We start from the raw sequence: 25,570 nt of genomic DNA, 5'->3' as shown, positions 1-25,570 counted from the left end.
CAGATTAGAACACAACACAGGATGTTCTGCTTAAGGTGAAGACACTGAAATTAGAAATGAAGGAGCTCTTAGAACAGCCCGGGAAACCCCAAATGGCTCTCAGAAAAAGAGATTAAGTCCTGAAGCTAAAGAGGATGGAGCAACTCTGTTAGGATCTCACTGGATTAAAAAACCCAACTTCGGTCTGGTCTGAGTGTAGAGTACATTGAAACTACATGAAAAGTCAGGGTTATGTTCTATGGCGGTTCCTGATTTTAAAATATGAAGAATCCTGGATTTAGGCTCTTAAACATGTGCCATGCCTCCCCCTGTGCTGTGCTCAGTTGCTCAGTCTTGTCTAACTTTTTGTGACCCCGTGGACTGTAGCCCACCAGGCTCCTCTGTCCATGGGGATTCTCCAGGCAAGCATACTGGAAGAGGGTTGCCATGCCCTCCTCCAGGGGATCTTCCTAACCCAAGGATCAAACCCAGGTCTCCCACATTGCAGGTGGACTCTTTACCACCTGAGCCACCAGGGAAGCCCAACCTGAGAGCAACTGGCTAAACAGATGGGTGCTATGTGAGCACTTGGAGACTTGAGAGGCTGAGAAACTGCAATACTTTTTTGTTGCTGTTAAAGCTTCAGACTCCCCCGACAAGTATATTGTATCACTCATATGTGGAATCTAATTTAAAAAATAAATAAATAACACAAATGAACTTATTTACAAAGCAGACTCACAGATTTCAAAAACAAATGTATGGTTACTAAAGGGGAAATGTGACAGGGAGGGATAAATTAGGAGCTTGGGATTAACATACACACACTCAGTTGTGCCCGACTCTTTGCAACCCCATGGACTGCAGCCCACCAGGTTCCTCTGTCCATGAGATTTTCCAAGCAAGGATACTGGAGTGGGTTGCCATTCCCTTCTCCAGGGGGATCTTCCGACCCAGGGATCAAACCTAGGTCTCCTGCATTGCAGGCAGATTCTTTACCGACTGAGCTACAAGGGAAGCCCATAATCATAAGACAATCAACAAGGACCTAATGTAAAGCATTGGGAACTCTACTCAGTATTCTGTAATAACCTATAAGGGAAAAGAATCTTGAAAGGAATGAATATGTGTATGACTTCATCACAGATGGTGTCTGCAGCCATGAAATTAAAAGACGCTTACTCCTTGGAAGGAAAGTTATGACCAACCTAGATAGCATATTCAAAAGCAGAGACATTACTTTGCCAACAAAGGTCCGTCTAGTCAAGGCTATGGTTTTTCCTGTGGTCATGTATGGATGTGAGAGTTGGACTGTGAAGAAGGCTGAGCGTCGAAGAATTGATGCTTTTGAACTGTGGCGTTGGAGAGGACTCTTGAGAGTCCCTTGGACTGCAAGGAGATCCAACCAGCGCATTCTGAAGGAGATCAGCCCTGGGATTTCTTTGGAAGGAATGATGCTAAAGCTGAAACTCCAGTACTTTGGCCACCTCATGCGAAGAGTTGACTCATTGGAAAAGACTCTGATGCTGGGAGGGACTGGGGACAGGAGGAGAAGGGGACGACAGAGGATGAGATGGCTGTATGGCATCACTGACTCGATGGACGTGAGTCTGAGTGAACTCCGGGAGTTGGTGATGGACAGGGAGGCCTGGCGTGCTGTGATTCATGGGGTCGCAAAGAGTCGGACACGACTGAGCGACTGAACTGAACTGAACTGAGCCACTTTGCTGTACACTGGACACTAACACAACATTGTGCATCAACTATACACCCATAAAAATTTTTTTTAAAGTCTCAAGCTCTATCAACAGCAAAGGGTAAATGACATTATCATCTCACGGGTACGTGGACTCTAAAAAACAAACAAACAATAAACCAAGCTCATGGATACATAGAACAGACTGGTGGTTGCCTGAAGTCAGGTGGAAGATGGGCAGAACAGGTAAAGGACATCAAAATGTACAACTTTCAGTTGCAAAATAAGTCATGGGGATGCAATGTACAACATGCTGACCACAGTTGACGACATTATATTGCCTATTTGGAAGTAGCTACGAGAGTGGATCTTGAAGGTTTCATCACAAGAAAAAAAATTTTATAACTATAGATGGTGATGATGTTAACTACTGTAGTGATCACTTTGCAATATACATATTATGTTCTGTACCTAAAATTAACATAAAGTTATATGTCAATTACACCTCAATTTAAACATACACTAAAAAACTTAAAGGACCACCAAGTCAGCTTTCGCTTGATGGTCATGGTAATTATTTAGAAAAACAAAAAGGCATCCTTAAGTATTTTCTCCCACAAACTCCATCCATCCTTCCATCCAAAAAAGCACAGGAACGTCCACTTTTCATTATTTTTTATTGTTTGACAGGCATTTACAACGTTCCATTCATAGACCTAAAAACATAAAAATAGACCTTCTTTCAGCTTATAAAAGAAATATATAAGAACTTTTGACATAGACACGTCATGACCTTATGTACAAGAGACAATGGCACCCTCTCCAAGCACCAGACTTTCCAGCATTTTCAGACAAACCCGTTGCACTGGGACTGGTCAGTGGGACTATTAGAAGCCTCCGCTTCAGTTTTCCACCCAGACACAATCGAATTAGAGATGATATGGAACAATGCAGTGATACAAAGGGTATAGAAACCATTCTAAAGCTCTTTAAGAAAATCAGAAGATATAGCAAAAATTTAATAGAATAAAACTCTCAAAAGATCAAGCTCAAAGCCCTGGAAACCCGAAAGGGAAGGGATACAGGGTGGGGAAGCAGGTAAAGCAAGCAGGGGCACAAGAGCGTGATGTTCTGAACTCTCTATTGTCTGGAAATATAAATTCATAACTGATCTTTATAAAATATAATTCCTAAAGCTACTATAAAATTCAGGTCTTAAAGTACCTACTGATGTGTCAAACACCAAATAGATATTTTCCCCAAAAAGAAAGTTTTCATATTATTTAAACCTTTTTTAGGAAGTGGACATTGTGAAATGGGGAAAAAAAAAAAAAGCTATAAACCTTTTAAAAAAAATTTTTTTGAAAGTGCTTTAAATTGTTTTTGTTCATCCTGTTTGGAAATCTGTTTAGAACATTAGTTGTTTTCTTTTTTTTAGCATGTTTACCCTGTTTGTTGGCATGAAGAAAGTGTTAAATACAAGACATGTTTCTGAAAACGTTGTTTTGTTAAGAGGTTTGGTTATGGACTCTCAGGGAAGGGGTAGGTTATCTATGGATGGAGATGTAACTATGATGGGAAAACCAATGATCACCATGGCAACCCCGTGAAAAGGAGTCTCCCCTCCCCCGCCATGTGCAACAGACACACACACTGCCCATTCCGGTGTCACGTTTAATCCAACCAAGCTCCCATCTCAAATAGAGATTCAAACATTAAAACAGAAAAAGAAAAACTGCTTCTTGGGAAAAAAGCTTCTCCTAAGCATCTTGTTGGCCCTTTCATATATAAATATAAAATCACCACACCTCACTCTCTGTAAAAGGTAAAATCCTCATTCTTTAAACTCAGAGTTACACTAACACTGTAAAAGTCTCATCTGTTTGTGCCCCCCTGCATCTGAGATAAAATACAAAAAATAGTGTTTTTTTAAATGATAAATTTGGATCTCTTTTCAAGGAGTTTGGCATCTTTATAATTCTATGCAAAACTAGAACTTCCGAACACCGACATCAAGACCAGCCATAGACTAAAACAGAAGAGGAAAAAACGGAAAAATTTAAAAAGGCTCATCAAAACATAAATCTTCACCCTCTCCTCACACATTCTTAAAATACACAGATATTCTCAGACATTTAAGAGGGAAAGGAGAAAGAACACTGCAAGCTGTACAGTTGTTTTCCCAACTAGGAAGTGGCTCCTGGATTAATTTCAGATAGAGTCCTTATTAATTTTTCGTGTGCTATCCCTTAAGCTAATCTGTTGTACATAGTTCAACTCCTGGGGTAATTTGCTTTCCAGTGCTATAGAATTTTTCTTTCTTTCTTTTTTTTTTTTAATTCTTTTAGGCCCTGATTAATTGAGAATAAATAAAAGCCCTTGGTAATAATATACAGAAGCTCAAGCTGATTTGGAATTCTTGAACAATTCTTTCCGATATGGTTAAAAATGATCAAGTTGGGTGGCTACATGGCTTCAGAACAAAGTCAGCTGCCAAAACTGTTTGTGTGCAAGAGTGCGACTTAAAGGGAGCTTTTTTCCCCCGCCATCGTGGGTCCCGTGGGGGGAGTGTGGGAGGCGGTGGAGTGGGGTGGGAATGGGGGAGCAGGAGACGTATCTACACGGACTCGCTACGGATGGGGAGAACGTGACACAGTCAGATCTCAGTGTTCAGCTTGCAGGAGGGGGCAAAGTCTTCGCGCCTAACCCAAATGACCTCCTCGCTCGTACTCTCCGGGCCTCCGTTGATGCCCGACAGGGCGGTTTGCTTCTTGAGCTGCATCATGCGGGACGCGTGGCTGTCCAGGGGCTTCCGGCCTCTCTCCCGCTGAGTGATGGAGGCAGCCTGAAGCCGCTCCTGCAGGTCTCTGTCCGCCGCGGCGCCCTTGGCCGACTCACAGAACTCATCATCGTCACTGAGGATGTCTGTCTCCTTGATGTCATCCTGCTCTTCATACTGAGCAAGATCAAACTGCTCCTCCACCCAGCGGTCAGTGTCCCCGCCACTGGGAGGCTGCTGGGGGTCTTTCTCCGGGCTGCTGGCGGAGATGGCATCGGAATCAATGGTAAACCTGTTTCGGGCCAGTCGCCGCCTCCTCCTCCCAAGAGACTTGCTTGGGGCGGACACTGCACACACACACAAAAATATAACAATAAAACCCCCACATGCTTTACGTGTGATGAAAATCCAGAAAGCAAATACAAGCTAAAGGAAAGGAAAAGACTATAAGATATGCATTTAGGGGCTGAGTATCATTTGGGGCTTAGAGTCCAGTCTGTCTCAGGGGGCGGGGAGGGGGGCTTTACCTGGCACAGATGTCTGGACTTAAGAGGATATTCTAGTCACTGAATGGAGGGCAAGGAGGCGGGGAGTGGTGACAGGGACATGGGTGGGTTGTAGGTTATGGGGAAAAGGGGATTTAACTCCCTCTAAAATCATCCAATTCTCTACCCGTGTACCTGGGAGGCAGGTAATACAGATTCCTGCTGTTGTCAAGCCCACCACTGACCCTGGGATTAATTAGCACTTCTTCCTTCTTCCTGTGCCTGTGGCACAGTGCTCTGAGGATCCCCCAGGGGCTGTCCTAGAGTCATTTAGTAAGGATGTAAATGCTGTCAGCGTTTCACTGTCTTTAGAGAAATTACAATGATGTACCAAGGAGGGAAAAATACTGGTCCAAGTTATATTGTTTTCTGAATGTCACATTTCTTGAGGATCTTCAGGTACCTTAAGGGCGCACCATTGTTTTTGGAGAAACTACAGAAAAGACTGGGTCTCAGAGATGTCAAGTCCTCTTGTGACAAAACCTCAGGTGAAACTGAGCGACTTTGCGCCTTAGTCCCTTCCTGACTTTGCGCCTTAGTCCCTTCCTGACTCTGTTCTATGTATCCCCGATTTCTCTTCCACAAAGCAATTAAACTACCAGTGCCTGAGTGGAATGAGCAAGGAATAATACAACACTCAAGCAGCTGATGAGCAAAGTGCAAAATAAAGTGACTAACAGTTAAGAAAAACAAATCTCTGTATTCTGTATTTTCACCTCACTGCCCTCTAGGAAGTCAGTATTACTAAAAACAAACAAAATACGCCACCCAGTCAAGCAAATAATCACACAGACACAGACACACACACACACACACAAAAGACACAGGGAAACACTGCCACTCCTCCACGAACAGTGAAATGTACCATGTGCTTTCCCATGGGAGTGGGGAGCCTAGACACCAACAAGGAGCTGCTTTCCTAAAATCTATGCCCTGAAATTCATTAAGCTGCTTCAGGGCTGCAAGAAGTAAGATGAGTATTCATAATTACTGCCAAATATAGCCTTGACTTCAAATATAGCAGATGCAAGGTCAGTAAGCCGGACAGTGGTCTAAACTGGCTCCCATTCTGACCATCCTCTGTCTCAGATCCCTGCGTTTCCGTCATCATTCCTCTCATTCAAGGCAGGGAATGAAAAGCACTCCCGGAAAAACAGAAAACAGAAAGAATAAAAAAATAGTTCTACTCCACTGGAAAGAAGCAAAAATTATTGTTCAGTTTTACCTCAATATCATCACAGTGGAGCCTGACTCTCTCCAATCACTATATTAGAACTACCTTAATTCCAAACTGGGATACTGGAAATATTTGTCAAGGATGTGCTGGCTGAAGTATTTAGGGGTAAGGAGTGTTGCTGCTGCTGCTAAGTCGCTTCAGTCGTGTCCGACTCTCTGCGACCCCATAGACGGCAGCCCACCAGGCTCCCCCATCCGTGGGATTCTCCAGGCAAGAACACTGGAGTGGGCTGCCATTTCCTTCTCCAGTGCATGAAAGTGAAAAGGGAAAGTGAAGTCGCTCAGTCGTGTCCGACTCTGTGTGACCCCACGGACTGCAGCCCACCAGGCTCTGTCTGTATTCTGAAAACGTGTCAAAAGCAAGATGAGTTGATGGATGATGGATGGATATGTGGTAATGAAAATATATAAAAATGTTAATTACATACAGCAGGTAGGAATGTGTATAATTCTTTCATTTGTTCTATATGTCTAAGAATTTCCATAGAAAATGTTGAAACAACAAAAAAATGTGTAGTTGGATCACTGGCAGACATTTGGTGAAGGGAGGCAGAATATTTGCCTTTACTGTTCTATTCAAACAAGAGCAAAAGGAAAAATAAACTAGCTGGGTGTCGTGAATCACGACAATGAGCAATGAAGCATAAGAATCTATCCTTTACTAAAAGAATACATAATAACCCAGCCAGCCTTATGGGGTTCCAAGAGACAATCTTTGACTTGAGTACTGCCATTATTCACTATTAAGACTGATTAGCTAGTACAGTGCTGACCCACTCAAACACCATTTTCAAATCATCTAATGTGAATGATGAGAGTGAGGAACTTCAAAAGCAAAGTGATGAAGACTTTCTTCAGCCAAAAATGAGCCATTAGGCTCTGACATCAAGGCTTTCTCTCTTGATATTCAAGATAACAGAGTAGGTTGTAGTAACTTTGTCTTCTTTCCAAAGGGATCTCAGCAGGAAAACGCCTGAGTGTCCCACAGACTACAAATGCTTAGTTTCAAAGTGAATGGAGCTCTAACTTTAGGTTTACCAATTAACAACTAACACCTGGCCAATGACAGGTGGGTTTTCCTGAGATTGGGACACACAGTCCCGATCCTAATTAAATATATCTGGAAAGTAAAAGAAACAAATGAGATAATTCCAAGGTGAAACTCTCTGCTATGAGCTCTAAAGGGATGAGCAAAGCTATTTAACACATGAGGACTCCAGGAGAAATCGTGGGTGGGGAAGTATGGATACTGGCAAGCCCAGAAGAGTGCTAGGTGTTCAGCATACCAGGTTTCCAATGAACACTTAGCAATTAATTGAAGAATAGATGTAACTAGTCCCTTTAACATCAGCTAAACTTAAGGTACTTAGAGTGTAATATACCCTGTCAAGCTAGGCAGGTTATGTCTATGAAAACCTTCAGCCATTCACAGTGCCATACCTGCCTCTTCAACACAATTGAGAACAGGCAGAAAATTCACCAGAACAGAAGGTGTTTTGGCAAATGCAAAGGAAGCCTCTTTTATTGGAATGTTCCCTGCAAAATTTTGGACTGCTTCTTAAGAAAGGAGTGATAAAAATGTTAAATCTTGGTATCTTTAATACCCAAGTGTTATGAAAATATCTTTCTTCCTAGATAGATTTTAATGCCATTTACAGGTGGTAGTATTGATCTTTACTGCTTTAAGGTGATATAATAAGCCCTAAAAGAGTATTTACTCTGAGACCATTTAAATTCCAGATTCTTCTTTTCTAATAGCAGCTCAAGGCTGCCCCAAATCAACACAGAAGCTAAAATTAAAATTGCAGGCACAGGTGAGGGTAACATCTGACGGGTCATCTGGTCTACCAAACATGGCCTCCCTACTGAGAACAGGCCTGGCTGTGTTTCTGGAGGACAAAGCCACCATGTTCTCAGAATGGTGGGATGTGACCTTGCTGAGACATCACACTGCTTTTTTTTTTTTGCTGGACAAAGCTGGCTGTCATGCAAAGCAGCAACTCTCATTCGGCAAGCAGGCTAAGACAAGCCCCTCCAAGTAGGAGAAGGCGCTCAGTTCCTGGCTCGGTGAATGAGAGGGGGAGCTCACCAGCCAGGAGGAGGAGGGCAGCCAAGGGAGAGCTTGAGGGAGGGCGAGAGGCTTAAATCAACGGAGGGAGGCAAAGACAGGGAACCTCACACCAGGGAAGAACGTACTCCAACATTAGCCCCCAAAAGGCCACATCTAAGTCTTGCTCAACGAGGACGTCGGTTCTACAGTGGAGTGGGGGTGACGGGGATTTTGAACGTCTGAATCCCCACAGTACCTGCCCTGCTCATAGCCGGCCTGGCCCCTTTCAGCGCACACAACCGCTTTCCTCCGAAAGGGACATATTGCTGGGACGAGGGAAGGCTCTCGGTCTTCAGGAGCTGTCTTCTGTGCTTATCTCGCAGGATGGAATGCACAGCCTTCAGGAAATCCTTTCGGCTCTCTGGGGAGCTATGAAAAGAAGATTTACACGTGTTGGGGAAACAGCACTTAACACATGGTGAACTTCTGATGCTATCAGGTACAGTCAAACAAATATCCCCGAGGACCAAAGTTAAAGATGGGGGGCCACCACTCCAATTTCACTGCCGAGGAGTGTTTTCATTGCTGGAGATAAAGAACACCTATTCCTTTCCCTTTATGCTTTGTGACTCATCTCCTGCAGCCAATTTGGGACAGAGCACCCCATTACTGAACAGACTGATGGAGAGATGGATTTTACGGACAGAGTTGCCAGAGTCTGCTCTCAGGACTTAAGGCAGAGCCTTTCATTCTACAGTCTTTACAGACAAAGGAACTAAGAGATTCTTGCAGCTCTGCAGTGCCCCTGAAATAATGTCCCAACACCCTGACCTTCCTCTAATTGGGCCTCCTTGTTAACACATTACTGACTGGAGAATTTCTACAGAACCTAACATCCGTGGCCAGTGATTTACTAGGTTGGCCAAAAAGTTCATTCAGGTTTTTCATCATATCTTACGGAAAACTTGAACGAACTTTTTGGCCAACTCAATATTATGTAACCTAAAATTCAAACAACTCCGGTCGATAACATTTGGGCAACAAAAAAGACATATTAATACATCTCTGGTCAGTAATGTTTTAAATATATCAATGCCTCCCATGGCACATGTCAACATGAAAATATTAAAGCTACATTATTAAGAACTGGAAAATCTTCCCAAGTCCCAATTCCCAAAGTACATCCTAGGTCAGTTATTTTTCTTGCTAAGATCTCAGTATTTTTACCCAGGTAAGTTTTACCTGGTATTCCCTATTAACAATGAATATGGCATCTCTGGGGCAGGCTCACTGGACCCTGTGGATTTAACAACAACAAAATCACAAGTATATAGCCTAAATAGATAATGTGGTAAAGGTAGAGCTACATGTGGTAAGGGTGGTGCAAAACCACACACAGATTATTTGAAAAAAATTCCTGTTCTAGTTCCAACAGATTCCCAGGATTTGGATTTATTGTTCCCTGTCATCCAACACAGACAGGTGAAGCAGAAATATAGAACAGAGGCTTTGAAGTCAAACCCACTGAGTTTGAACTCAGAGTTCATTTGCTGTAAGGTTTTAGCAAAGTTGCCTCTATGAGCCTTGACACTTCATTAGTAAAAATGGAATAAATACCTCAGGATGATTAACTGAAATAATGCATGAAAGGTGCTTAGCCTAGTTGATGTTTGGTAAATGTGTTATCTTACTATATCAGCAGTCACACTGTAAAACATTATTAACAACCATAAAATATTTATTCTGTTGAGAGTATGGGCTGCACTTGAGAAAAGGACAATTCTCAAATTCTCAAGAGCCCAAAGAAAAGGAGGTGAAGGAGGAGCAGAGGGGAATGGGGAGGGGAGAGTAAGAATAAGAAGAAATAAATAGAAGCCCATATCATAAGCTCAGCTTCCACTCCAGATCTGCAGGTGACCCCGAGTCACCTGCACCAGCCTCCCTGGGCTGAATTTTCTCTGCATGATGATGAATCCCTGCAACACGGTACCGTGCTCCCCTCCTCCCCGCTGACTCTCCCATCTGTTGCATCTCAGAGACATCACAGTACAAACAGTGCTCCCAAACCCCAAAACCAAACGTTGTAAGACAACCATGTCCTTCTAACCCACCAAATGTACACAGGGGAAGGACGCCCTCGTTCGAATGTTGGATATGTACGAAAATTCCAATTTCCTTTTAGAAAGATACTAAATTGACTAGGTTACTGTCTGTATTATAATAAAATTAATTGATCCGATGACTCTTACTCAATTGTTAAGTACTTTCTCAAATGCACAGGAAAAAGGATATAGCTTCTAAGGATGCACAGGCTGGTCCAGAGAACCCCGAGGGGTTGGGGACACCAAGCACAGTCACACCCCTTTCCCTGGGCAGCACAGCCCGCATTGCATGGCTCCAGCCTCACCTGCAGCACAGGTGGAAGACCCTCTCCGGCCTCCCTTCAGACTCCGACTTTACATGGACAATTTCACACACAGCATTTGCTTCTGCATCTAGGTAAATTAAAACAAGGATGAATGAGAGTATGTTTCAAAGAAATTTATTTGCATTTTTATAAAAGCATCTTGCACGCTTTGGTATCCAGATTAAATAGTGCAGAGCTGCCTAAGACCAAAGCAACTTCATTCCTGTCCCGTGATCTCTAGAGGCTAAGTGACTGAGAGCTTAATGGCTTCAAAAAAAAAGAACACTTGGAAAATTTCCAGTTGCTAAAATCTCCCTCTGGATCGTCTAAAAGGACAATCAGTCAATCATACTGATGGAAGAACTGACCCTTTAGCTTCACTGCCCATTTGGCTGAACTATTTTAATTAAGTAATTCATTGTTTTGGCAACAGTTGGACAAGATGCAGCCCAAGATTCCAATGTAGGCCAGTGATAAAGAGAGGCAGGCCCTTTCCATCAGCAGGACAGCCTTCCCACTGGCCTGGTGCCCTGGACAGGCATGTCCTGGGAATAAATGGGGCTCTTCTTTCTCAGTCCACCCATAGAGCCCAATCTGAGTGAAGCAAAAATGGTATCTGAGAAGGTAAAAATAAGCTATATTTAGAAGTAATTCCTAAGTCTTTCAGTGCCTGAATATCATATTATTTTAGCACGTTATCCATAGTGTTTATAAAAGAGACAGCTCCTTGCAGGCACACTCAATTCTGCACACTGTGAGGTCTCATGCTCACCTACTGGCTCCAATCCCGGGTCACAACAAACCCTCATCATGCCCACATTATGTAAACCCAACCAGGACCCATATAAAGTAAGTTTCACAAGTTCTCCCAAATGCAGACAAAAATCTAGAAATTTCCATCTCCTGATTCTCAAATCCATTGGCATGTACTTCATAAGGAGACGTGTTGGCTAGTCTTTACAACTCCATGAAAATAAGCTTTCATCTTGACGATTTTAAACTTGATTTGGGTGAAAACCCGAGGATGAGAATGGAATGTCACATTCACAAAGATGGCTTTGTTTTCCAAACTTATGATCTTCACGTACAGTCTTCAAGGAAGGCAAAATTCCTGCCTGAGAAGGGCCTCTACAGTGTGCTGTAAACATGGGCTTTTCCAGATATAAGCCAGGCACAGGGAAACACAGGAACTAGGTAATTCACAACCTAAGGTTGTAAAGTAAGACAACACTAGTATTTAAGAGCCCAAACTTCAAAATACTATTAGAGTTGTTTGTAGACCTAAGATTTCTACGTTCCTGAAAATTCATCTATTAATCAATTTTACTAATCAAATCAGAGTAAAAAAGCAACAGGGTAAATCTCTGGACCAGAAGGTTTGCCAGACAAATATTCATAAGGCAAATAGTCACCCCCAATGCATTTACCAGTCGTGGATTTTGCATTTGAGTTCTCTCTGTGTGACGCATACGAGCTGTGAAGGAAGCGATTTCCAGTTTAACTTGGGTGACTAACTGAAGGTTTATCAAATACTGCAGATGGTTTGTCCTCATGACACTGGATTAGGAAAGAGTTGGTTCTATAAGGACTAGAGCCAATTTTATAGCTGATGGAGGCGACAAGTGCAAACGGGGAGAAGATGAATGATGCCAGTCGGACACAAAGAACTGTGCACTCATGTTAGGTGCCGTGTGAAATGAGTATCTTCTGCCATGTTAATCATGTTAGATGCCAGTGTGAAATGAAATATCTCCTGCCATGTTAATAAACAAGAAACGTCATAGCCATCAGTGATTGCTGGCCTCCAAAGGTGACTGAGGGCTCCTCAAACTGCATTCCAGAGGATGCTGCCAGCCCCTACAGTGACTGCTGAGGAGCTGGGGGAATGCAAAAGCAAGGTGAACAGGGAAACAGGGTTGACCCAGATAGCTGAAGTGCATATGAAAGGAATGGATTCGGTGAGGCTTGCATCTTCCCATATATAGAATGCTAAATTCTTAACCCGATACCTGATCTTTGATGTTCAGACTGCCTGCTCCCTTTGTGGCAAACTTGTATATAGCCTGACTTCCCCTCTTGGCTCCTTGGAGCAGGTTTCTCAGAGCTACTGAGATGCTGTCTCCTGGGCTCGGAGTCCTACACATTCCCACCAAATAAAATAACTCTCTACTTTCAGGTTCTGACTATATTGTTTCGTCGACACCAGCAACACAGAACAGAAGTCCAGATGACTGTGCCCTTGCGGAGGTCCACTTTCTCAGCCTCTCTTTACCACCAGAAAGCTGCACCTGCTGTCCAGGTGGGATAGGGATTAGAGTGTTCCAAGAGTTTCCACTTACCTCCAAAGCTGCTCCTTCCAGAGTGTGCCTGGGAGAATCACCGCTAATCGCTCCTTCCTAATACAGCCTCAAATGAGCCCTGGATGGGCCCCGAGTCATAGAAACACTGCTATTCTAAGTCAGTACCGTCCTGACATTCGCCTCTCTTCTCATGCACTAAAGCACCATCTGATCAAGTACTGAGTTGGCCAAAAAGTTCAAGACTGTCCATAGCATCTTACTGAAAAACCTGAACAAACTATTTGGCCAACCCAATACATCATCACTACCTGACAACTGGCTTCACGGATATTTGGGTAATAGAAGAAGAAGTGACATTTCATGCTTATACAAAGATAAAGATTTTTAATGCTTCAGGAAAAAAAATGTATTCAATGGCTTTTTTTGTGCTTTGGAGGCCTTTCGGGGTCTCTCAGTTAAAAGTCCAGTAAGTTATTTACATGGGCTTTATCTGTTCACGGTCTCAAAGATTCTTTCCAGAAGTACAAGACTCACTGCTACTTAGATGTGTCACTGTAAAGTTATTAAAATATATAACAAAATAAATAGAATTCCTTGGAACAGCAGTACAGGCATGACATCCATTCACTTAGATCATTTAACAAAACAGTTGGGCAAATAAGAGGCAATGAAGAGACTGAGGGAAAGGAGACATAAGCAAAGAAGAAAAAAGATGGTGGAGTGGTTGGAACCAAGAGTGTGGATTCAGAGAAACAGCTCATACGTAGAAAGAGGTGCCCAGCCAGTTTCAGAGTTTACCTGCACTTGCCAGAGCGCGAACCTGCAGAGCTTCAGTAGGAATCATGTGTCGAAATCGGAAGGGGTCCCAGTCCTCGTAAATTGAAAGCCTGTGTGATCCTACCTGTAGGGAGAGAAGGAACCAGGCGCATGAGATCCATGTCTCAGTCTGGACCAGACCCTCACACTTTCTAAACCAGTGACGCTGCAGACACAGAACAGCCCTGTGGTTGCCAAGGGGGAGAGGGGGTGAGGGACTAGGAGTGTAGGATTAGCAGAGGCAAACTATTATATACAGGATGGATAAACAACAAGGTCCTAGTGTATAGTACAGGGAGCAGTATTCAATAGCCTGTGCTAAACCATATGGAACAGAATTTAAAAAGGAATGTCTATAGGCATATAACTGAGTCGCTTTGCTGTACAGCAGACGCTGGCACAATATTGTAAAATCAATTGTAATTCAAAAAAATAATAAAACTTAAAACATTACTAAAACTAAATGTTTTTAAATTTAAAAAATTAAATTGTTTTAATTTTCAAAATAAAAACAGCCCCACGAGCACTTCTGTTCACCCACAGCAGCAAGCCAGAGGCCAGGTGACAATCTGCTGCGGGTTTGCAAATGAGCTTGCTAACCAAATTCAGGCAAAAGAGAGACAAAGGGAAAAGGAGAGAAGGGACCCCAAAACAAGAACAGACTGGGGACAGGAAGAACAGGGAGGGGATAAAACTAGTGTTGGAAAGTTCTGGCCATGGTAGGTTCAATAGTTATTTACTGGGTTGGCCAAAAAGTTCACTCAGGTTTCCCCATGTTATGGAAAAACCCCAACGAACTTTTTAGCTGACCCACTATTTTTATGCTCTAAATGTGAGCCGCCTACAGGATGGGCAATTTCCTCAAATGCTCAGTTAACACTTCAAAAAAGGAAAAAATCATAAAACATTCATGCCTGAAAAAGGTTCAGAATTATAATTACACAGAGCCAACTGAGAAGCAGATAGAAAGGGGAGATACTGTGAAACTGTGGCGTGAAAGAAAAAGTCTTACAAGTTTCTTCTTCTGTTTGGTACCATCTTTATAGACAAGGACCACGGCAGTTTTGAAGACTGGAAAAACATAAAATGAAGGCGGTTATGGCACGTAAGGCGTTGGGTTTTCCCCTTCACTTCAATAACTTGTGGTAACAAACACTACAGTTATGAAGAGGACAGAGTCCCCATGAACGAGCTCCCCTTCCACCCTCCACTCCCTCAGCACATCTGAGAGACACAAAAGCCCGTTCAGACAAAATTTTCCAGGTCCCAGATAAGTACAGGAAGCCTATATAGATGGAAATAAACCCTCCTGCCCCACTGGAAACTTTGGGGTAAATATATCTTTCTACTACACTCTCTCTTCAAGATTCTAACTTCAGCTTATACACATTTAACAAAAATGTACCAGTTTAGCAGCTGAAGGAACAATGCAAACATCAATAATAATAATAGTGCTTAAGGTAATTTCTATTTCTGTAAATCAAAATGATATTACACAGTGCTCATAATTCAGAAAATATAATTCATCTTTTTGACCTGAATAAATAAAAATTGGTTTACTAAGAAGAATGCAATTCTACTTCTTCCAAACAGGATGAATCATATAAGCCATTTCAGGACTTCTCTAGGAGTCCAGTGGTGGAGACTCAGCTTTCCAACTGCAGGGGGTGTAGGTTCGACCCTTGTAGGGGAGCTGATTCCACATATGCCTCTATGGCCAAAAAACCAAAACATAAAACAGGAACAGCACTGTAACAAATTTAATAGACTTTAAAAATATGGAGGACAGGAGAAGATGGATCAAACTGAGAGAGTAGCACTGAAATATATACATTACCATATGTAAAACAGAGAGCTAATGGGAAGCTGCTATATAACACAGGGAGCTCAACCTCGTGCTCTGTGACAACCTAGAGGGGTGGGATGGGGTGGGAGGGAAGTTTAAGATGGAGGGGACATACGTATGCCTATGGTTGATTCATGTTGACGTATGGCAGAAATCAACAAAACATTGTAAAGCAACTGCCCTCCAATTAAAAATAAACTTTTAAAAAAGGTTTGAAAAATGGTCCACATCCAAAAACAATAAGCTGTTTTTAGAAGCTAGGAGTGTGTTGTTTTATTCTTATATTCTTTGGGGGCGAGGTGGAGGGGAGGCGGTAGAATGGCGTTATGCATAATCTTCCATAGAATACCTTAAGCAATGCCAAGCACATTTAACACTCAGTGATTCTAACTCCTCCTGGAAGAAGAACCAGTGGCCAGCACAACAGGGGTGACTCCAGTCCATCGTTGGCTCTCTGAATCAAGGCCTCTGTCTCCCTTCACACTCTGACCCCAAATCATACCAGGGACCCCGTCAGTCACACAGAGGGGGTACCAGAAACAGAGAATTCTCAGGGACAGGCCCCCAGGCTCTCTACAGACCAACCCAATTTGTCTGGTTCCCTTTCTATCCTACCCAGTTAGGACAGGTCAGGTTCTCCACTGTGGGAAAAGAGGGGATAGGGTACAAAGAAAGGGATCCCAGCCACTGAGTCTGGGCTGTCTAAGCACCTGACTTCATAAAAACCCCAGAGGCTAGACCGTGAGGTTCCCAGTGACCCCAGGAGGCCACAGCAGCTCTGACGGAGGAGTGCACTACTGCCTGAGGAGGCCCTTGGTTCTGACCATGAAACCTTCAGAGATCACAGTGGCCAGGACAGCAGGTCCCTTTAAAAGTGAGGGAGCTCCCCTCCAGGAGAGGGCGAGGGTGCCAGTGACCTTCATCTCCAAAGATTCACCACCTCCTTGGGACCAGAACTCAGTGAAATTGTTGCCATACTACTGGCCTGCCTCGGTTTACCTGGACCATCTAGGATCATCATGGGAGGTCCAAAGTGGACCTCAGCCCAGCCTATGAATACCTCTGCCTAATCCATGGGGTGACTCTCACTCAACCAACTCCAAGTGTTGCCCATCCCTTCAGACACAGCCTTGACCTTCAAAACTCCTGGCTGCCCTGGCCAGCCTAAAACACTCACTCCATATCCCAAAGGATGAGCATCTAACACCCTTCCAGGGTGAAGCCTGAACAGACCATGTCTGTTCATCTTTTAAAGGTGATGACCATCAGCCCTGAGCACAAACTAGCCTTCCTGGGAGTAAAACAGCAAGGTGCTATGTTGGCAGCCGGTCAACTTCAGTTTCAGAAGAAAAGCAGCACCATTTCCTGAGATCAGAGGTTCCAACGGAAACAAGACAACCAAGCTTTAACCCCAAAGCTGCCTGCTCAGTGCTAACTGCTTCCCTCATAGCAACTCTTCCTTGTTTCAAAATGCATTTCTAAGGCTCTGTTAGTTCTGACTTGCTACTTAAAAATCACACCGAAACTGCCAACATGTCAACTTTTAAGGACTGGGAATCGTAAAAAAAAAAAAAAAAATAGCTCATTATAATGACAGTAGTCTGTTTATGCGTGCTCAGTTGCTTCAGTCATGTCTGACTCATTGTGACCATATGGACTGTAACCCGCCAGGCTCCTCTGTCCATGGGATTCTCCAGGTTCCGGAGTGGGTTGCCATGCTCTCCTCCAGAGCCAAACACACACACACTGCCCCTGACCTGGGCTTGTGTTACAAAAGCCCCAAACCTTAAAACTGGCATTTTCCTGGACCTTTTCTATCACAGATTGGCAAGCTAGGGCCCACCCGCTTCTGCTCAGCCCACCAATGTGGTGCCCATTTGTTCACATGTCTATGGCTGCATCTGGCTACACGTGGCCTCCGGGTCTGCAAAGCCTGAAATATTTACTCTGTGGCCTTTCACAGAGTAAGGTGACAACCTCCTGGTTTCTCCCACTCATACAATTTTCTTATTCTAAATCTGTTTACTTCTAACAGCAGGGAATCTGTAAAATATAGAAGATAGGTATGAAAAATTCCAATGCTAACCTCTGGTATGGTTCATCTGTGCCCAGAACCAGAGACAGGGAGAGAGATGGTCTGGGTCTTTTTCTTCAGGGTCCTACATCCCATAAATGACCTGCTAAGAAGTATCAGAAAGCTCCCAGACCTCTCCACGCAGTGGATAAGAATCTGCCTGCCAGTGCAGGGGACACGGGTTCAATCTCTGGTCCAGGAAGATTCCACACGCCAAGAAACTTCTTAGCCCATGTGCCACAAGAATCGAACCTTTGGTCTAGAACCTGGGAGCTGCAAATACTGAAACCTGCACACCCTGGAGCCTGAGCTCTGCAACAAGAGAAGCCACTGCAATGAGAAACCCATGCACTGCAACTACAGAGTAGGCCCTGCTCTCCACAACTAGAGAAAAAGCTTGCATAGCAGCAAAGACCCAGCGCAGTCAAAAATAAGTAAATAAATTTTTTTTAAAAAAGAAACTGCAATATTATAAACAGAACTATTAAGGATGGGAAATGAAACAAAGAGTATCCCTTCCCCTGTCAAAAATACCCACTCCTATCAAAAACCACCAGCATGTAACACTACCCCACTAACTCCTTTGAATATCATACTTGGTAACATGTTTTTCCTTTACACTTATATGCTTATTACTTTTAATTAGATGGCATCAACAGCTACAATAGTGGCTCTTTGGAATTTTCAGGGATATCACTAAGGTTTTCAATGAAGGCTGAGGGATCTAATTAGGAAATCCAATAAATCTTTGTATTAAGCGTTCTGATTTTAACACCACTGGGATGTTCCACTTGGGTATGAACTGTTCACATCATGCAAGAAAAGAAGAGTTGAGTTTAAAAAGCAGTAAACAGAGAGAACAAGATGGCGGAGGAGTTGGTGGATGCAGAGTTCATCTCTCTCCACAGATACATCAGGAATACACCTTCAGACACAGAAGTGCATGCAGAACACCAGCTGAGAGCCGGCAGGAGTACCTGACCAGTGGAAAAGAATATATGCTGCTGCTAAGTCGCTTCAGTCGTGTCCGACTCTGTGTGACCCCATAGACGGCAGCCCACCAGGCTCCCCCGTCCCTGGGATTCTCCAGGCAAGAACACTGGAGTGGGTTGCCATTTCTTTCTCCAATGCGTGAAAGTAAAAAGTCAAAGTGTAAGTCACTCAGTCGTGTCCGACTCCTAGTGACCCCATGGACTGCAGCCTACCAGGCTCCTCCGCCCATGGGATTTGCCAGGCAGAGTACTGGAGTGGGACCCACGCAAAACTTGGTAGGACAAAGGAACTAGGGGGAAAAACAGGAGTGTTACTAGGACTGGACCTGCCCTTGGCGGGTGGGAGGAACTAAAGCAGGGATCCAATCCCCACATCAAGGCAACTGTCTGAGTCAGACGAGAAACATTTAAGGGGGAGAGTGAAACAGCTGATCTGTGGCAGCCTAAATGGAATGAGAATCAGACAGTCCTTCCACAGCCATGCATACCCCAGACGGTGACGCAGGTCCCTTGGAAGGTGCAGCGGCTGGGAGCTGGAGTTTAGGGATTGTGGAGCAATCCTGCTCTCTGTGGAGCAGGGCAGAGTTGGAAATAAAACCACAATGGAAACCCAGGGGCAGTGTGGCTAAGGTAGAAGACCCAAAATGTTCCCACCAGCTGTACAAGATTCAGATTAAATCCACAGATCAACTAGGCAGACTCTGTGTCTATGGAATATATAAAAGGACATTGAGAGCTCCCACAAAAGAAAACGCACTAGTTCTGATAGCTGCGGACATTGGAGGCAAGAACACAAAGGAATATGATCAGGTTAGAATCTGAGCTGACCCCACAGCAGATCCAGAGATCAGCACAGTGTTGGAGGGCTTCCTGGGGACGTGAGGTGGACTGTGACCCGCAGCGAGGGGAAGGACTCTGACAGCAGTGACAAGAAAAACATTTATTATTCTTCTGTTTTGACTTGTTCTGTTGATTCTTTAGGATTTTTTTTCTTTTTTCCCCCCACTCTGTTGTAGCTGTCAATTTTATTGGCACTATGAAATCTAACTAAGCTTTTGAGCTTTTTGTTTTTCTGCCACATTTTTTGTTGTTTTTATAAACTCTGCCTCTACTTTGGGGTTTTGCAGTTCTGTGGAGTTTTCTTTTATTTTCTCTCTCGTTTTTTTTAATTCTTAATTTTTTAAAGCTATTATTATTTTTTCTACATTTATTCCTTTATTTGCTTTTCCTATTGTGCTTTTCACCTTGCAGTTAATCTTTAATATATATTCAGTTCAGTTCAGTCGCTCATTCATGTCCGACTCTTTGCGACCCCATGAACTGCAGCAGGCCAGGCCTCCCTGTCCATCACCAACTCCCGGAGTCTACCCAAACCCATGTCCATCGAGTCGGTGATGCCATCCAACCATCTCATCCTCTGTTGTCCCCTTCTCCTCCTACCCTCAATCTTTCTCAGCATTGGGGTCTTTTCAAATGAGTCAGCTCTTCACATCAGGTGGCCAAAGGATTGGAGTTTCAGCTTCAACATCAGTCCTTCCAGTGAACACCCAGGACTGATCTCCTTTAGGGTGGACTGGTTGGATCTCCTTGCAGTCCAAGGGATTCTCAAGAGTCTCCTCCAACACCACCGTTCAAAAGCATCAATTCTTCGGCACTCAGCTTTCTTTATAGTCCAACTCTCCTATCCATACATGACCACTGGAAAAACCACAGCCTTGAAGGTCCTAGACAGAGCTTTGTTGGCAAATATCTCTGCTTTTTAATATGCTACTTAGGTTGGTCATAACTTTCCTTCCAAGGAGTAAGCGTCTTTTAATTTCATGGCTGCAATCACCATGTGCATCTGATTTTGGAGCCCAGAAAAATAAAGTCTGACACTGTTTTCACTGTTTCCCCATCTATTTGCCATGAAGTGATGGGACCAGATGCCATGATCTATGCCGTCTAGGTTGGTCATAACTGTCCATTAACCTTCTTTATCTACCTCTATTTAACTTTGCATATCTATTCTTTCTTTTCCTTCTTTCCTTTCCTCTCAACATATTTGTTAGCTTTATTTTCATAGCTTTATTCCCCAGTTGGCACCGTGCTTCAGTTTTTTCCCAGTTTGTGCTCTGGTTAGTTTTGTTCTTCACTGGTACATGTAATTTTTGGTTTCCTTTGTTTGCCAGGTCAATCTATTGTACTTTACTTTTGTTGGACTGTTCTGACTTTGCTCATGGGTGTATATGTATATGTGTATATTCATTATTTTAATTATTATTTGCCTGATTTTGCAGCTACCATTTATTTGGGGTTCATCTTTGGTTTCTCATTTTGGGGTATCTGTTTTACCTCACTTAATGCCATAACAAACCACTTGTGGAATCTTCATTCCTGACCAGAAATCAAGCCCTGAGCCTTTGGAGTGGGAGCACTGACTCCAAGACCCTAGAGTTCGAGAAAACTAACTGTAGGGAGTATCAAATAGTGAGAACTCACTCAAAGGAAACCACCTGAATACAAGATCCAGCATCACCCAACCACCAGTAGCACCCTGTCCAGGACACCTCATCTAAACAACAAATAAAACAAAAATACAAGCCCAGTCTTCAGGAGACAGGATCACCACCTCACTCAGCCTTGCCATCAGAGGAAAAGCAAGCAAACAAGAAAACTCAGCACAAATCTCACCCTACAGGAAGCTTACACAAACCACTGGACCAACCTTAGGAGGGCATAAATCAAAAGGAAGAAAGAATTCAACCTTGAAGCCTGGGAAAAGGAGACCTCAAACACAATAAGTTAAAAAAAAAATGAAAAGGCAGAGAAATACTACATAAATGAAGGAACAAACTAGAAACACAGAAGTCCAAATAAATGAAGAGGAAATAGGCAAGCTACCTGAAAGAGAATTCAGAAAAATGATAGTAAAGATGCTCAAAAACCTTGAAAACAAAATGGAGAAAATATAAGAATCAATTAATGAAGAATTAAAGAATAAACATACTGAGACTAACAACATAATTACTGAAATTAAAAATACTCTAAAAGGAATCTATAGCAGAATATCTGAAGCAGAAGAACGAATCAGTAACCTGGAAGATAAAATGGTGGAAATAACTTCTGAAGAGCAGAATAAAGTAAAAAGAAGGAATAGTCTCAGAGACCTCTGGGACAATATCAAACACACCAACATTCAAATGCAGAATACACCTTCTTCTCAAGTGCACATGGAACATTCTCCAAGATAGATGGCATCTGGGGTCACAAATCAAACTTCAGTAAATTTAAGAAAACTGAATTCGTATCAAGCATCTTTTCTGATCACAATGCTATGAAACTAGTTATCAGTTACAAGGGGAAAAAAATGTAAGAAACACAAATACATGGAGATTAAACAACATGTTTCTAAATAACCAATAGATTACTGAAGAAATCAGAAGGGAAATCAAAAAATTTCTAGAAACAAATAACAATGAAAGCATGACAACTCAAAACCTATGAGATGCAGCAAAAGCAGTCCTAAGAGGGAAGTTAATAGCAATACAATCCTACCTCAAGAAATAAGAAAAACATCGAATAGACAATCTAACTTTACACCTAAAACAACTGGAAAAAGAAGAATGAAAAAACCCCAAAATTAGTAAAAAGAAAGAAATCATAATGATCTGAGCAGAAAGAAATGAAAAGAAATGAAAGAAACAATAGTAAAGATTAATAAAACTAAAAGCTGGTTCTTTGAGAAGATAAATAAAATTGACAAACCTTTAGCCAGACTCATCAGGAAAAAGAGAGAGAAGAATCAAATAAACAAAATTAGAAATTAAAAAGGAGAGGTTACAACAGACAATGCAGAAATACAAAGGACCATAAGAGACTATTATGAACAACTATATGGCAAAAAATGGATAATCTAAAGAAATGGACAGATTCTTAGAAAAGTTCAATCTTCCAAGACTGAAACAGAAAGAAATAGAAATTATGAACAACCCAATTACAAGCACTGAAATGGAAGCTGTGATCAAAAATCTGCAGAAAACAAAAGCCCAGGACCAGATGGCTTCACAGGAGAATTCTATTAAAGATTTATAGAAGAGCTAATGCCTATTCTTTTAAAACTCTTTCAAAAAGTTGTAGAGGAAGGAACACTTCCAAACTCATTTTACGAGGCTACCATCACCCTGATACCAAAACCAGCCAAAGACAACACAAAAAAAGAAAACTACAGGCCAATATCACTGATGAACATAGAGCAAAAATCCTCAACACAATGTTAGCAAACAGAATTCAGCAACACATCAAAAAGCTCATACACCATGATCAAGTTGGGTATTCCAGGGATGCAAGGATCCTTCAATATATGCAAATCAATCAGTGTGATACACCATGTTAACAAATTGAAAGATAAAAACCATATGATAATTTCAATAGATGCAGAAAAAGGCTTTGACAAAATTCAGCACCCATTTATGATTAAAACTCTTCAAAAAAATGGGCATAGAAGGAACCTACTTCAACATAGTAAAGCCCATCTATGATAAACCTGCAGCAAACATTTTTCTCAATGGTGAAAAACTGAAAGCATTTGCCCTAAGATCAGGAACAAGACAAGGGTCTCCACTTTCACCACTATCATTCAACATAGTTCTGGAAGTCCGAAGTCCTAGCTACAGCAATCAGAGAAGAAAAAGAAATAAAAGGAATGCAGTTCAGAAAAGAAGAAGTAAAGCACTCACTGTTTGCAGATGACATGATACTGTACAGAGAAAGCCCTAAAGATAGTATCAGAAAATTACTAGAGCTAATTAGTGAATTCAGCAAAGTTTCAGGATACAAAATCAATACACAGAAATCACTTGCATTTCTATATACTAACAATGAAAAATCAGAATGAGAAACTAAGGAATCAATCCCATTTACCATTGCAACAAAAAGAATTAAATATCTAGGAATAAACTTACCTAAGGAGACAAAAGAACTGTACACAGAAAATTATAAGACTCTGATGAAAGAAATCAAAGATGACATAAACAGATGGAGAGATATTCCAAGTTCCTGGGTAGAAGAATCAATATTGTGAAAATGACTATACTACCAAATGCAATCTATAGGTTCAATGCAATTCCTATCAAATTACCAATGACATTTTTCACAGAATGAGAACAAAAAACTTTCACAATTCATATGGAACCACAAAAGACCCTGAATAGCCAAAGCAGTCTTGAGAAAGAATGGGGCTGGAGGAATCAACCTTTCTGACTTCAGATTATACTACAAAGCCACAGTCATCAAGACAATATGGCACTGGCACAAAAACAGAAATATAGACCAATGGAACAAGATAGAAAGTCCAGAAATAAACCCATGCACCCATGGGTACCTTATTTTTGACAAAGGAAGCAAGAATATACAATGAGGCAAAGGCAGCTGCTTCAGTAAGTGGTGCTGGGAAAACTGGACAGCTACATGTCAAAGAATGAAATTAGAACACTTCCTAACACCATACACAAAGATAAACTCAAAATGGATTAAAGACCTAAATGTAAGACCAGAAACTATAAAACTCCCAGAGGAGAACATAGGCAAAACACTCTCTGACATACATCACAGCAGGATCCTCTATGACCCACCTCCCAGAATATTGGAAATAAAAGCAAAAATAAACAAATGGGGCCTAATTAACCTTAAAAGCTTCTGCACATAAAAGGAAACTATTAGCAAGGTGAAAAGACAGCCTTCAGAATGGGAGAAAATAATAGCAAATGAAGCAACAAACAACTAATCTCAAAAATATACAAGCAACTCCTACAGCTCAACTCCAGAAAAATAAATGACCCAATCAAAAAATGGGCCAAAACACCAAACAGACATTTCTCCAAAGAAGACATACAGATGGCTAACAAACACATGAAAAGATGCTCAACCTCACTCATTATCAGAGAAATGCAAATCAAAACTTCTATGAGGTACCATTTCACACCAGTCAGAATGGCTGCGATCCAAAAGTCTACAAATAATAAATGCTGGAGAGGGTGTGGAGAAAAGGGAACCCTCTTACACTGTTGGTGGGAATGCAAACTAGTACAGCCACTATGGAGAACAGTGTGGAGATTCCTTAAAAAACTGGAAATAGAACTGCCTTATGATCCAGCAATCCCACTGCTGGGCATACACACTGAGGAAACCAGAAGGGAAAGAGACACGTGTACCCCAATGTTCATCGCAGCACTGTTTATAATAGCCAGGACATGGAAGCAACCTAGATGTCCATCAGCAGATGAATGGATAAGAAAGCTGTGGTACATATACACAATGGAGTATTACTCAGCCATGAAAAAGAATACATTTGAATCAGTTCTAATGAGGTGGATGAAACTGGAGCCTATTATACAGAGTGAAGTAAGCCAGAAGGAAAAACACCAATACAGTATACTAACGCATATATATGGAATTTAGAAAGATGGTAACAATAACCCTGTGTACGAGACAGCAAAAGAGACACTGATGTATAGAACAGTCTTATGGACTCTATGGGAGAGGGAGAGGGTGGGAAGATTTGGGAGAATGGCATTGAAACATGTAAAATATCATGTATGAAACGAGATGCCAGTCCAGGTTCGATGCACGATACTGGATGCTTGGGGCTAGTGCACTGGGATGACCCAGAGGGATGGTGTGGGGAGGGAGGAGGGTTCAGGATGGGGAATACATGTATACCTGTGGTGGATTCATTTTGATATTTGGCAAAACTAATACAATTATGTGAAGTTTAAAAATAAAATAAAATCAAAAAGCAAAAAATAAATAAATAAATAAAAAATGGATTAAAGACCTAAATGGAAGACCAGAAACTATAAGACTCCTAGAG

The 25,570-nt window shown here is 42.2% G+C and overlaps 1 protein-coding gene across 12 annotated transcripts in view; it reads right to left on the bottom strand.

The window, feature by feature from the left end:
* Positions 1-2,333: 2,333 nt before the first annotated feature.
* The window catches only part of TIAM1 (TIAM Rac1 associated GEF 1), a 464,731-nt gene continuing 441,494 nt past the window's right edge, over positions 2,334-25,570 (bottom strand). For all 12 annotated transcript variants that reach the window (XM_024993771.2, XM_024993775.2, XM_059887391.1 and 9 more), the window contains 5 exons: positions 14,821-14,879; positions 13,791-13,893; positions 10,693-10,780; positions 8,542-8,714; positions 2,334-4,801 (listed from right to left, as the gene is read on the bottom strand). In XM_024993771.2, coding sequence (XP_024849539.1) covers positions 4,332-4,801; positions 8,542-8,714; positions 10,693-10,780; positions 13,791-13,893; positions 14,821-14,879 — 893 coding nt within the window. In that variant the 3' untranslated portion in view covers positions 2,334-4,331. The remainder of the gene's footprint in view (positions 4,802-8,541; positions 8,715-10,692; positions 10,781-13,790; positions 13,894-14,820; positions 14,880-25,570) is intronic.

Source organism: Bos taurus, chromosome 1 (assembly GCF_002263795.3).
Source record: "Bos taurus isolate L1 Dominette 01449 registration number 42190680 breed Hereford chromosome 1, ARS-UCD2.0, whole genome shotgun sequence".
Taxonomy (NCBI): Eukaryota; Metazoa; Chordata; class Mammalia; order Artiodactyla; family Bovidae; genus Bos; species Bos taurus.
Note: the sequence above shows the minus strand (reverse complement) of the source record. Positions and strands in the feature narration are given on the sequence as shown.